This window comes from Mytilus edulis, unplaced genomic scaffold, assembly GCF_963676685.1.
Source record: "Mytilus edulis unplaced genomic scaffold, xbMytEdul2.2 SCAFFOLD_1564, whole genome shotgun sequence".
Lineage (NCBI taxonomy): Eukaryota > Metazoa > Mollusca > Bivalvia > Mytilida > Mytilidae > Mytilus > Mytilus edulis.
This window is the reverse complement of record NW_027267527.1, coordinates 424-16,407: the sequence shown is the minus strand read 5'-3', so window position 1 is coordinate 16,407 and position 15,984 is coordinate 424. Positions and strand designations below refer to the sequence as shown.

At 31.3% G+C, this 15,984-nt stretch overlaps 1 protein-coding gene across 1 annotated transcript; it reads right to left on the bottom strand.

The window, feature by feature from the left end:
* Positions 1-940: 940 nt before the first annotated feature.
* LOC139505609 (serine/threonine-protein kinase pim-1-like) lies at positions 941-11,690 on the bottom strand (the record flags this gene model as incomplete). Its single annotated transcript, XM_071295102.1, is given in 4 exon segments — positions 941-4,448; positions 6,735-7,158; positions 9,377-9,483; positions 11,635-11,690. Coding segments are annotated over 4 exon segments (967 nt in total), but the record flags the coding sequence as incomplete, so codon positions are not given.
* Between the last annotated feature and the right edge of the window lie 4,294 nt (positions 11,691-15,984).

Below are 15,984 nucleotides of genomic sequence, written 5' to 3'. Positions count from 1 at the left end.
TCTATTTTTAGCCATGGCGGCCATCTTGGTTGGTTGGCAGGATCACGCCACACATTTTTTTAACAAGATACCCCAATGATGATTGTGGCCAAGTTTGGATTAATTTGGCCCAGTAGTTTCAGAGGAGAAGTTTTTTGTAAACACATGAAACAATTACAAAAATTTAAGAAAAATGGTTAAAAATTGCCTATTAACGGCAATAACTCCTTAAGGGGTCAACTGACAATTTTGGTGATGTTGACTTATTTGTAGATCTTATTTTGCTGAACATTATTACTGTTTTTAGATAAATCTTGACTTGATAAAAAATATTAATCCATGTCAGATTTGCTCTCAATGCTTTCTTTTCAGAGTTATAAGCCAAAATCTTCATTTAACCCCTATGTTCTATTTTTAGCCATAGAGGCCATCTTGGTTTTTGACCGGGTCACTGAACACATTTTTTAAATTAGTTACCCCAATGATGATTGTGGTCAAGTTTGGTTAAATTTGGCCCATTAGTTTCAGAGAAGATTTTTGTAAAAGTTAACGACGACAGACGACGGACCAGGGACACCAAGTGATGAGAAAAGCTCACTTGGCCCTTTGGGCCAGGTGAGCTAAAAATAGATGTTTCTCATTGCTTTTAACCGTATAAGAATGATTTTATGTGCATCGAATTATTAATCAAACGATTTACCGTAGTTTCACTCACATTGTTGAAATTCTTTTTCTTTAACTAACGAGTACACGTACAATGCATGTGTTGTCAATCTCTAGCTAGGGGTTAAATTGAAGTTCACATGAATACAGATTTAAAGAGGTCGACTCATTCACTTGCAAGTGAATAACTAATTATCAATGTTTCTTAGCGCAATTTGACAAAATTGAACCTTTTTGGCTGCAAAAAGCGTATTGTTATTTCACTATTTCACTTTCATTATTGATTGAACAAAAAAAATCAAACTTTAGATTTTTTATAAATACAAATACAAAAACCATGAAAGAGGATCAACATTGATACATAAGGTTTTAACAAGTGAATTAAAATGTAAGTTACAGATGGCATCACCTTGCCAAAATTTAACAATGAACACAAATAGAAAACATTTACATCATTCGATTGTCAAGTCTAAAAATAAACACTGTACTTCAGAATCATAAAATTTACTAATTGTTAATATACTGCATCAACATAATAGTACATACTGGTCATATATATATATATGTTATGTACAAGTTATCATTTTGTACAAATTATAATTAGTACAAAAATATTGTACAAATTATAATTTGTATTTTGACTTTGTACGAATTGTAATTTGTACAAAAAGTGCATGTACAAATTACAATTTGTACAAAATAGGACAAAAATTCACTTATATATAAATAACTTGTACAATAATTTTTTATACGGATTTTGGCGAAAAAAGCATTGATACACATTATTGAATTGATACGTACTAAATGACCTGAAAGTAAACCTAAGTTACATAATTCAAAAGTAGTTCTTTATCAATTGTTAGAGCAGGTGATATAGTGATTTATGGAATCAGGTATTGCAGACCATCTTTTGACTCTCAAATCGATAACGACCTGTTTTACAGGCATTTTAACTGTTTCATATAGCGAGCGTTGAAGCTCAGGAACCGTTGCTGTGAATAAACATGTGTATTTAGTTGCTTCAGTCAGACTTTTAGACAAAATAAATATCCCAGAAGATTAAACACCCCGTTTGGTTAGGAATATGACTATGCTAAAGTCAGGAATATGTCAGTTGTTGTTTTGCCTTTTTTTATCATTGTTTTTTTTCAACAATATGAAATATGAAATTTTACAAATATACCCCGTAATCGTTTGCAAAGTTTCTAAATAAAAAAAAATACCTCAAAATAACGATAAGAACTAATCAAGCAGTACTATTGAATGATATTTTTTTTTAAGAAAAAGACGTTTATGTATTAAAAATTTGAAAAAAATCCTATTTGTTTACTTTTTTTTCTCTCAAAAATTTCAAAGATCAACCTGCCTTTTGTAGTAAGTGTTGTGTATAAACGGTGTATTATGTTAATAAGGTTTAGTGTGTTGTCAGTTAATTACAATTCTATTGTGTGAATCATTGCATTTTTCACCAAAATTCGTATTTAAAACTGTTGTACAACATGTACAAGTTATAAGTGAATTTTGGTCAAATTTTGTACAAATTATAATTTAAACAAAATGATAACTTGTACACAACATATACACTCAATAGATAGACCATCTTACATCATAGTACTATCTTACTACACCATAAAAACCAATTATACCAAGCATGTTTCATTAGATAGACCATCTAACATTTCTGTTTTTTTGATTAATCATTCCTAATGGGCTTTGCACATTATTTTTTCTAAGTGTTATATTTTTTAAATTCTATTTCAAACTTAATTATCTTTTTCAATTAGAGCATTCATTTTTTTGCATACACAAGTCCAAGTTCACTTTATTTCATTCTTCTAAATAATCAAAATTTGTATTCATTGAAATGTATACTAAAGTAACTCAACAGTATAACCAAAATCATACATAAAATAGTGTAAATATACTATAATGTTGCAAAGCATGAGCCAATAAATACAGAATAAAGGACTCTTTGTTTTTGATACTGACTTTATCACTGTGTTATATCAGGTGAGCCCGAACCTGAAATTTCACAGTGATAAAGTTAGTATCAAAAACCAAAAGGTCCTTTATTCTGTTTATCGGTAATTACGAAAAAATAAAAATATTTACAATAAAAAAGCAAATAACAAACGAACTATATTGCGTCGAATTACAGCGATTCATACTTGACGTCACAGGCTGCATTATGTCATTTGAAATTTGGTCACAGTGTAGTAATCATAGCGTTCTTTGCACAAAATATTGAAAATGAAATATTGCATGTGTTTTATTAATTTTGTTTTGGACACTGTAACAATTCCAAATATAAGCGGTTAGTCATATTATTTCTATTTTGTCACAAAGCACAGAATGATAGTGATACGATATGAGACATCAGATTAGTTATTGTTTTAGAATTTCAACTTCAAGCTCAATTTTTTTTTATCAATCTTTGGCTTATGGACAATGATGGATAACATTTATCTTGTCTGATATTATACGCTCAGCGTTCATCCTGACAACAACCACATTGATTTCAAATCATTTTTGGAAAGCACTGTGTAATTTAGTCCAAACAATTATGACATCTTGAAAGACTATTATATCGTCGCTGGGCTTCCAAAATGTTGTAAATTATAAGCACTGTAAATAATAATAATAAATGACTTTTTTGGCTAAAAATACTTTTTGACACCAATGGTCTGGGCAGGAGAAAATCTTTGGTATTACAAAATAGCAAACAGTTAGACCAATCAAAACGTTTGAAATAAGACATATTACAAAATTGCCAATGTCAGTTGTTTGTAAAGTTTGCTTCCAAAATGTTATATGAAAATTTGAAAATCATTGTATAACGGCTTTGGGAATTAAATAATTGTACACTTCTTTATTTCTGTGAAAATAATTTAAGTTCTTTGATAATCCAGAAATGTCTCAGTTTTCATTTCACTGTTATTTACAAAAATGTTCAAGTTCGCATACAATATTTTGGAAGCATTAATTTTGTCAAAATTTTCCAGGGGCAGCAACCTAACAACCAGTTGTCCAATTCATCTGAAAATTTCAGGGCATATAGATTTTTACTTGATAAACAAGTTGTCCCCTTGTAAGATTTGCTTTGAATGCTTTGGTTTCAAAGTTATAAGCCAAAATCTACATTTTACCCCCATGTTCTATTTTTAGCTATGGCAGCCATCTTGGTTGGTTGGCTGGGCCACCACACACATTTTTTAAACTATATACCCTAATAATGATTGTGGCTACGTTCGGTTTAATTTGACCCAGTAGTTTCAGAGGAGAAGATTTTTGTAAAAGATTGACTTTGGCAAATTGTTTGATCATGTTGATTAATCCCTGAGCATTGGAATGAGTTACATGAGTTAGTTTATTGCATTTTTCTGTTGCACAGAATATTGACTAAATCTATTCTGTTATAAGGTTTCGTCACACACTTTCTTGGCTACTCATTGAAACAGTGTCTACAGAATTTCCATGCTGGCAAGAACTTTTGTTATTATTTCCATGTAAACTAAGTTTCTCAACTGGCAACTGTGGAGTTGCTAACCATGAATGATTTAAAATGTCTTCAAAAGATGGCCTATCTGATGGACGAATTGCTAAACACTTTTTTATTAAGTCTTTCACATCATGTGATAATCTTCCCCTAAATGATACTTCTGCTTTCATGATTTGTTCATCTTGTTCAAATGGAATATCTCCACAAACTAAGTCAAATAATAAAATTCCCAGTGACCACACTGTTGCTGATTTACCATGGTACCGATGGTGTTTTATCCATTCAGGAGGACTGTACACTCTTGTACCTTAAAAATAAAGATATGACAATTAAGAATAACTTTTCTAATGCATTTCTATACAGAATTAACAATTAAAATTAAGCTTTAACTTTTTTAATGCATTTCTATACAGAATTTAAGTTTTATATGTATTTTTAGTCTCAATTTTTGTCATCAATCAACTGAATTCTTACTGCCTAAAATGAAGTGATGTGTGAAGTGTTCATGTCACAACTCATTCATAAGAAAGCCTGACAGATGATCAATTTATAATATATTAATACCCTTAAAGTAATTTGTGTTAGTAAAATTTACTAATAACCCCATTTATTCATATCTAATAAGCCAAAGTATTGATTTAAAAAACTCGGGTAAATGTTTTGACATGCATGACTGTTCACAGGTATGCAAGGAGTTCTTGTGAACCAACTTAAAATGTCCCACATAATCAATTCTACAGTTGACTTGTTACAAATTATAAAAGCATTTAATAATAGGTTGATAGCAACCAGTCATATTTTTTTGGCTAATGCTACCAATACATGTATAATAACCCAATATCATAACTTGTTATGCACTGTAATTTAAACCTAGTGGTTAACTTTGTGTAAACAATGTATGCTATGTATGTTTCCCTACTGAATATATGAATCATTGCCAAGTTATGCTGAGACACATGTGTGATCATTTATGCTGATATTTTCAGCAGCAGCAACTGTGTAATTGATATGTTTTGCTAGCAGGGGTCGAATTTAAGCTTTTTTGTGTACTGGCCAGCTGGACCAGTGGACTGAAAATCAACTGGTCCGGCTCCAAATCTACTGGTCCTGTAAAAATGACATGCAAAATGAGTGCTGGTATCTATGATGAGTTTATTTTTTGACAACTTTATCAACTGAAATACATACGGTAGTATCCCCCGTAATTGATGTCGCAGGTAAATTCTTTTGTAAACAAACCGAGATTGCAAAGCAATCAGAGATTTTTCAGGGCTTGCCATTGAAGCCGGTAGCCGGTGGAAATCCGCCGTTTACGGTGGCTTCAAGTGCCGGCTACTTCACTGACAAAAATATAAATTCAAAAAGAAAAAACTATCTTTTTCAAATGTTTACAGGCAGTCGAGAGACGTATTGTCGTAAAGTCGCGGTCACGATAAACAAGGATGAAAAGTCAGTGTTTACCTTGGGCTAAATATAGTTCACATGAATTCAGGTCACTGATTGGTTGTCTATTTAAAGTCAGAATGCATCGTTTCTTTTCAAAGACAACAAGAGAGACGTTCCGGTGGCCATTGAAGGATAACAATAGAGATGTTCCGATGGTCATTAACTCGTTGGCTTTTTTTGGCTTTTAAAACCACAGGCGCTTGGGTGTATGATACAGATTTTTTTTTTTTTTTTTTTTTTTGCTGATTAAAATATTCAATTTTCTATATACTCGACCTCAAATAAATAACATTTCCAAATGATTTACGTATCCGACTTATTGAATAGTTTACAAAAAAAAAGAGAAAATCAGGGGATATATCAATTTTCTGTCAATGCTTGAGAAATAATTGTATGGTTTAAATACGCGTATTACAGTCTTTAGAGAGAAAAGGGGGGGGGGGGGGGGGGGGGGGGGGTCATTTGTTAACAAATGCACGTAGTTATGCAAAAAAAAATCGATCAAGATTTTTTTAACAAACCGGATTATTATATGAATAAATCTCCTTTAAAAGTAAATGAGTTTTAAGCATGAAAATTAAAAAAAATAACATAAAAAAAAATGAAATTTCTTTGAGATTTTTTTTTCTTTCTTTAATTTCATACATAAAAAATGGTCATTTGAAAGATGAAATTAGGTGCCAGGAGATTGCGAGAATGCAGTATTTTGCTCTATTTATACCAGAGCTTCTGGGGGCCTTGAGCGGTCCCCAAACCCCCTGCCACAAGGCACCAAGCTTACAGCTTGGTGGGCGTCCGGCTTCGCCGAACGCATGTTACAGCAGCCTATAATTTTAATTCAGCCTTCTACTTCAATTTCAATGGAAAGCCCTGATCAGAGATTTTTATCGGCAAATTTCTACTGGTCCGCCGGACCACCAGCTGACACAATCTACTGGTCCGACGCAAATTCTACTGGTCTAGGACCATCGGACCAGCGCTAATTTCGACCCCTGTTTGCCAGCCAATGTAAAGCATTCTTAGCATCTCCCATATTGAGCATGTTGAGATCAATTAAAATGTGTAGGTGGATGAACTTTAGTATTAAATCAAATACTCAATATTCCTATAACACTACAACAAAATGCAATCTATTAAAGATGCTCACCATCAAAGGTCACATAAACTGTATCTTTGAGCAATGTACCAGATCCAAAGTCAATTATTTTCAGTTCACCAGTTTTCAAATCCACTAAAATATTTTCATCTTTAATGTCTCGGTGTACAACACCTGATCTATGAACACTATAAAGAGTTTCTACAATTTGTCTAAAGAACACTTTGCTGGTTTCTTCATTTACAGCGCCCTTTTCTGTGATATAGTCAAATAAGTCTTGAACATGCTCTGGTCGTTCCATCACTATAACATAACTGTGAGCACTATTGTTTTTCACTTCATACCAATCTAACATTTTAATACATCCAGAAACATGAGAAACTTTTTTCAAGAGAATAATTTCCATTGGTATATTATGTCCATTATGAAGTCCCCATTCAGTCACTTTAATTTTGTTGATTAATTTAACTGCAACCTGAAAGAGATATATGGACCATAATTTGCTATTGGGCTCGTTTCCTATAACGATAGAAAAGTGATAAAAATGTGTATTTCTGTAAGAAAAGTTGTAACTACATCTAAAGATGCCTTTATTTTTATCAACATACAAGTGTATGCTACTCTTCCCTAGAAAAAAAATTGAAATTAACAAATTTCAAAGATTATACGACCGTATTTTTGTGTCGCTTCTCGTGTTACTTTTCGCTTCCGAAGTGCATAATGCCGACTGATTTATAGATAATCGTCACCGGCAAATTCGTAACTTTTGCTTTCAAATAATAAAGAACATCGACCAATAAGAATAGTCAGAAGAAAAGGCCGAGAACTATAAGTATTTCTGTAGCAGGTGTAAGAACACTGGCGTTACTTTCATTTCCGATTTCGTAACGCAAATTTTAGATGATGTAATCTGCTTTGTTGTAACAGAATTCTTTATATCAATATGCAAATATGAACTCTCGCGAGATGTTCAAACAGGTAAATCAGAGATGATTTTCATTCTAGTTTTGTTCTTCGTAATAATTAAGTTAGAAAATGACGTTATTGTTATGCGTTACATTTCACATGAAACAAAAGTCCAGTTATTTCCTTTTTTTTATTAAAATTGTGTTTGTCGTTAAGTTCTAATCATTTCCGGACATAGGTGAAACATGTGACTAACATGTGATCACGCCCTTACGGCCGGATATACGAAATACTAGGTCTAAACATTGTTTTTGTTTCCAACGGGATGTTAGCAACATAATCTGTTTCGTCTTGTATCAAAAAGGAAAATACAATTTTCAAAAAGATTGCACCGGGGGTCTATTATTTTTCCTATGTGCATAATGTTACATACGATCTTGTGTGAAAATAAATGCCCAATGACTTGACAAAATCGATTTCAGATTTGACGATGTTATAACACACTTCGTTTCCGGATAACGATGTAAAGGGTCCTTGGAAAATTCAATCGAAATTACGTCTCTTATCATTGTGCCGATGCTCGTTGGATTGATTTTGTTTCAGCAGTAAATATTACTGGATATTTTAGGTGAATTAAGATAATTTAATAAAAAATACATGTTAATATACCGTTACACTTGGAATGTACAAATTTGGTATCTTTGTCACAATTTTTAATTATTTTTTTTTATTCATGTTCTGCAAACACTTTTCAGAAATGCAATAAACTTGTCAAAGGAGAAGTAAACTTTTACCATGCATGACTTGAAAGGAAGTACTTTATTGATTTTAGCCCACTAAAGTAGGTTAAAATGTGGAAACCATGTAGATGGTGTACAGGTCACAAATATCACATGGTGCCTATTTTAAAGATTTTAATTCCAAGTTCAAAGTTTTTTTCTTTACTGAATTTAAAGAATTTTACATTGCCAATGATTTGGAATAAATTGTATATAACTGGAATTTCAAGACCAAATATAAATACATTTTTTTGGCTAAAACATCAAGATACAACGATTATGGTATCCTGTATCAATGAAGAAAATATGGAAATTTCTGAATAAATTGTACTAATTGTTTTCAAAACAAGCACATATTTAGGAGTTTTATAATACAGTTACATTTAAGATGGATTTTAAGAAAAAGTATACTGTTCGGATTATTTTAAGCAGATTTTGCAATAAAATAAAACTAAAAAAATGCTTTCGGTTTCTTATGGTTTCCTGTCGTGTTTAAAAAAAACTTTAATCTAACATCGAAAATAGATTTTAAATATAAATATGAAGCAAGTAACACTAGTAATGGTGTTCATTTATGTCTTTTGAAATATATTGTGCAAAATAAAGAAAATAAAGATTGGTTTCCTGTTTGGTTTCCTGTCACGTAAACGGTGAATCAAAATGTATTAATTTTTTCTTGAAAAACTCAATTGTTCCATTAATACTATTCTAACACCAACACAACCCACAGAATAAAAGTTAAAGTTTTAGAACTTATAAAAAAGGATAAAAAAAAGAAACCAAAGACCGAATACCAAATTATGGTCCATATATATATCAAATCTGTTAACAACAATACAATGTTTTCATTTTTCAAATATAAACATTTTAAGTAATGTGTTTTATATTTTCATTTCTATTAATTTTTAACAAAGAGGATATATATGTCTAAGAAACAAATGTTTTCTACTATGAAATTTGTTGTAAAAGTTAAAAAGTTAAAAACAAAATTCTTTATTTTATACTTACAGGTAGACCATCACTTTTCCTTGTGCCTCCATAAACTGTTCCAAAACCACCACTTCCCAGCTGTGCACCAACATGATATGTTTTATTGAGCTCTTTTTTTCCTTTTACTGAAAAAAACAAGAGAGACATATAAAAATATGAGTCTAACATAATGCATAAACAACAAAGTAATGTGGAATCAAGTAAAGATGTAATGTACTAACTCGCCATATTTCACTTCAATTTAGAAAAGTAAAATCAAACTTACTTTGCTTTTTCTTCCCAACATGATGATATTTGAATATATCACTTATTTATCATTCAATATAGCCTTAAAGTACTAGGTATTCACTAAGCAAATCTCAAAAAGACATCCCTGTTGACACGACAGAATATACAAATGTTATGAGTTTCTGAAGTTGTGTGTATAGTATAAATGTTAACTATCAATGTGCTATAATCAGGACACAATTCATGCGCTAAGGCACATCCCACTTGGAGAGATGCCAGATTTGTGTTTTGAAAAAGTCTGTTGAAATATTTAATAATTTATATGATGACAATTTCTTACAAAATGCTGAATTTACTATCCCGAGCTTTGAAAAATATTATAAGCGAGGTGTAAGTAATATAAAATTGAATGCAGACAGAGAATTATATTGCGTTGTAGTGATTTGTCTGATTGAATATGTTATAAATCTGTCCGGCTGCCAAATAATAGCTTGCCGCTATTTTTTTACCTACTGTAATATTGATATTTATAGACTATCGTTGATTTTCTCGCTTGAGCCGGGACGGCAATCGAGTTGAGATGACCAATGATAATCTGTTTATCGCTATTTTACCTGTGACGACGTTGTCAATAATAATAATAATAATAAATTCTTTATTTAAAGAGGGTAAACTCAGTTAGTTACAATAAACTAATCTTCCCTGAGGCCCTCACATACAAATTACAATACAATCAAAACAGATATTTACACATAGTTAATTTACACTCATGTAGTTCAATGCATTGTTAAGAACATAAGATATAATGCTGTTTAAGATGTATACATGTAGTCAAAAAATCAAATGAAAATAATAAAAAATAAAAAAATATACAAATACATTGTAGCAAACATTTCTTATCAGGGTTGTGTTAGGTACTTCTTGATACTTTGCTTAAAAGTAAGTGTTTTGAGCTTTACGCATTGTGTGTGGTAGTCCATTCCATAATACTGATCCAGAATAAGCAAAGGATTTCTTAAATAGTTCAGCTTTTGGCTTAGGAACTATCAGATTACCTTGAGTGACACCTCTTAAGGAGTAAGGATTATTATCTGATTTCAGTTTAAACTTTTGAACTAGGTACATTGGTGCTTCCATACACATACATTTATATAGAAGTAAATATTTGTGGTATTTCATTCTATTGTCAACTGTCATCCACCCAAGTTTTTAAGGGGGCTGAGGGGGATAAAGGATCTGCATCTAGAATCAATCTTGCTGCCCTTTTTTGGAGTTTTAAAATTATTGTTATCCCTTCATTTTTACATTCACCCCAAATAATACAGCAGTAGTCAATTAAGGGAAGAATATACCCATTGTAATATGTTTTCCTTGCATTTATATCTAAAAATTTCTTTATTTTTAATTTCATGTCAATTTCGTTAGCAATGCCACGTGCCTGCTTAGTATGATATGAAAAATTATCACAAAAAAAGATCAAAGGAAAAATGCACAAAATAGCGATAAATGTCTTTATATGAGGTAGTTTTTGATAATTCATATACTAGAAGAGAAAACAAAACACATAATAGCATAAATTTGATTTATTTTTCTCTTTTATCACTACACTGAGCAAGCTAAAAAACAAAAGTACAAAATTTCATAACAAACGCATAGTATTCCACTTTTTATCACAACTTTGTAACCACATAAGATTTTATATTGCAACAACCAGTAAAAGAAAGATAAATAAATTGTCTATAACACTGAACCAATAATGTCGTTTATATTAAGTTCACTTATTAACTATCAATTGATAAAAACAGCGCAATTTAAGTTGTTAAAAAATTGAAAACAAAATGTTTAATAATTTAATGTGTGGGAAGTTAATTTATGTGTCAGTAGATGTTTCCTGGATAGTTGTGTCATCGACAACATGTAAATATTTTATATGTAGTAGGTATATAAATATCAACCACACAATAATCGCTTTTTTCCTTTTTCAGTGTTCATCAAAGAGATATATGCCATAACTAAGTAATAGGTTGTCTATCAATAATATCACTTACCTGATGACATTATAATCATGATAATAGTCTCATCACTTGCTATCAATGTTAACATCCTAAAATAAAAAAAATCTTCAATTCATAGCAACTCAATAAAATTTTCTTTTGTATTTTTATCAGTTAATTAAAAATAAAAAGAATTGTCTTCTTCATGTTCTTATTTGACATGTTTGATCCACATTATGGTATTACAAACAAATATGAATTTCACAAGAATCAAAGTTTAAAATTAGCAAGTTGTATTTAAAATTACGTAAACATATTCATGAAACTTTATGACATTTATAAAATCATGCACATTTTTACAGTGTTCTCCACAAAAGATGCATTTAGCATCAAGGTATTATGGAAACTGGAAATGCTATCTTGCTTCGCTTCTAAAAATTATATCATCATCCAAAACATAATCCATAAGAAAACCATTTCAGATAGTGTCACATAAAGGCCTGGGGAGAACACTATAAATTATTTGCTATACATTTTGTAATTTGTTGGTTATACTATTGTTGACAATTATGACATAACCAAAATCGCTATTAAAATGGGATGTAAAAAATTAACAACACACATTAAAAAAAAAAAAGAGAAAGTAAATAAAATTTATCAATTCTGGCCATACTTTATTTGTTTGGAAATCAGAGAACCCCGACATTTGACAGGTTGCTGGCAATTAATATTTGAATTAGTCATGTTACACATACACATTATAGAAATAGTATTCCTACACCAAACATAGTGCCATTTCTGGCCCTTTAATACCTGTACCCTCTATGAGATGCTAATACTAATACACAAATGTGGAAGTGAACAACAACAAAAATACCATTAAATGCATAATTAGTTAAAAAAAAATGGCCTTATCTATACTACGCCGCATTTTTGCGCCTGACCCAAGTCAGGAGCCTCTGGCCTTTGTTAGTCTTGTATTATTTTAATTTTAGTTTCTTGTGTACAATTTGGAAATAAGGAATTTCTCGCTACATTGAAGACCTGTTGGTGACCTTCTGCTGGTTTTTTTTCTATGGTCGGGTTGTTGTCTCTTTGGCACATTCCCCATTTCCATTCTCAATTTTATTCATCATGTACAACATTCTTTTAAATATGTCTCTATGTTCACAGTGACTGAGGCTGCATGGACTAATAATCTAAGGTGGCCTGTTGCTATTAGTTTTTAACAAACAGATTTAATCAAATGATCACCATTACTATTACAACTTAGTTTTATACACAGTCTTGTCCCTTTTGAAATGAAAATGAAAGTAGAATCCCGCGGAATCTCGTTTTGAAAATTCTTAGGGGAAGGTCTAAAACGCGGAAGTGAAAAATTGGTGTATTATAACTAATATCTCTGGAACCGCTAAAGTTAGATTGATAAATAAAACTGATTTTGAAAGCTAATGTAATAGACTATCAGATAAAATTAAAATATAGTATATTTAAACATGACTTTTTACCGAAAAGTTGACCGGAAGTCTTTCTTAGCGTGACTCTGGCAACACATTTTTGAACATTAAAACTTAAATTCACGAAAAAGCATATAACCCGGTCAAAATCTGTCAATTGATTCTTAAAGACAATTTAATGACAAATAACATCATATAAAGAAAAATATGAATACATTACGTAAAAAGGGTAAAAAGTTGATCGGAAGTCACCCTTGTATAGAAATGATGAAGTCAAATTTTCAACTTTGAACTAAAATTCACAAAAAATTAAAAAGCCCGGTCAAAATCAAGGACATGACTCTGTAAAACAATTTAATGACAAATAATATGATATAAAAAGAAATATAAATACATTACGTAAAAAGGGTAAAAAGTTGACCGGAAGTCCCCCTTGTATATATTAATGATGAAGTTAAATTTTCCACTTTGACCTAAAATTCCTAAACTATTGGGACCAAAACTCCCAAAATCAATCCCAACCTTCCTTTTGTGGTCATAAACCTTGTGTTCAAATTTCATAGATTTCTATTTGCTTATACTAATGTTATAGTGCAAAAACCATGCCTCTTCAGACGACAACGACGATGACGACGCCAACGTCATACCAAATTTTTGCAGTCGTATAAAAAATGTAATTCAGGGCAATAATTCATGTAAGGAGACATCTGATAATTATGGCGGACATAGAAAGAACTTGACATTGTGAACATTTTTGTTAATGTCAGATTTTCAAGATACAATAAAATAAATGCATTTACCCTTCTGTCCTATTCCTATCCATGGCTGTCATGTTGATTGGTTGACAAGAAGGAAGGAACAAAATGCACAAACTTATATATTCTAGGTAACCTAAGGATCATGCAGCTAAAGTTTGGTAGATATTGGTTCAGGGTTTTATAAGAGCTTTTTATAATCATTTACGACGATAAACACCATGAAAATGAGGTCAAGGTCAGATAACACCAACCTGATGAACATATACACCTTACAGTCATTTGATACACCAAATATAGTAAACCAATATCATACAGTATTAGAAAAACCATGGAAGTATTGTCAATATAATACTTCCATGGAAAAAAAAAACACACAAAAACTTAACTATAACCACGGAACCATAAAAATGAGGTCAAGGTGAGATGACACCTACCAGTTGGACATGTACAACTTACAGACATTCCAAACACCAAATATAGAAGACGTAGTGCTTATAGCATCTAGACTTTTAAACCATTAACCCTTAACCTTGTTCACTGATCCATGAAATGAGGTATGTGAAGTGGAAACTGTCTGCCGGCCATGAAAATTGCAAAGTATGCACATACCAAATACAGTTATCCTATTACTCATAATACTTAAAATCTTTTTTTTTTTTTTTAAGTAGTCACTGAACCAAGAAAATGAAGTCAAGGACAATAGATATAAGAAGATGTGGTATGAGTGCCAATGAGACAACTCTCCATCCAAGTCACAATTTATAAAAGTAAATCATTATAGGTCAAGGTACAGTCTTAAATTCAACACTGAGACTAGGCTCACCCGAACAAAGGGCCCAAGTAATTACTAGTTTTAAACCATTCAAACAGGGGAAAAAACGGTCTAATCTGTATAAAAACAAGAAACGAGAAATACTTATGAACCACATTAACAGACGACAACCACTGAACATCAGATTCCTGACTTAGGACAGGTGCAAACAATTACAGTGGGATAAAATGCACATATGACAGAAGGAAACATATTAAAGGCATCTATATACAAAGTATGAAGGATCCAGGTCTTTTACCTTCTGCAATATAAAGCTTTTAAGATGTTAGCTAATTACGCCACCGCCGCCAGACCAATATCCCTATGTCGATCTTTCTGCAACAGAAATCACAGGCTCAACAAAAACAAGAATCAGTTTGAAAGGATTGAAGAATAAATGTAAAATAAGGCAAATGAGAAAACCAACAAAACGGACTCATTTATGTCTTAGGTATAATTAAGCAAATTGCAAAACCAAAAGCTCAAACACACCAAACGAATTAACACTACCTGTTATATTCCCAACCCAGTACATACATTTTGTTATGTAGAATATAGTGGACTTACACTGGTTTTACAGCCAGCCAAATCTCACTTGTATGACAGTTCCAAAAAAAATCATAAAATTGAAGTATTACAAAACAGTATTATAATAATTTATTATCAATATTGCACATAAACAAATTAAATAGTATAATTAACAACATATGATATAATGAAACAACCAGGAATGTCGATAATTAACATAAATTTTCAAGAATTAATATTCAATTAATTGTTTAATTTAAGTTTTATTAAATGCTTAGCGAGAGTTGTATTATTTTTAGGACTTTTAAATGATCAGCACATGTCATTATTTAAACAATCTGGAATCTTGGATTCCCCTTTTTCCATAATAAAATAAAGAATACGCACACAAAAACAGTTTATAACATACATCATCCAGCCTCAAGCCAAATAAAAATATATGTGTGGTTCCAGTAACCCTACCGTCCCTACTTTTTTGACTTAAAAATAGCCTACCCTAAACATGTTATTGTCATTTTTCGTTAAGCACTGTTAAAGTCAGAATGTTGCTCCCATAGACTCAATGTAAAAAAAAACATCAAATAAAAAAAATTCCCTACCTACCTACCCTAACTATTTTTCAGATGTAACTGGAACCACACATACTTTTTTATTTGGCCTCATATAACTAGAGGCTCTAAAGAGCCTGTGTCGCTCACCTTGGTCTATGTGAATATTAAACAAAGGACGCAGATGGATTCATGACAAAATTGTGTTTTTGTGATGGTGATGTGTTTGTACATCTTACTTTACTGAACATTCTTACTGCTTACAATTATCTCTATTTATAATGAACTTGGCCCAGTAGTTT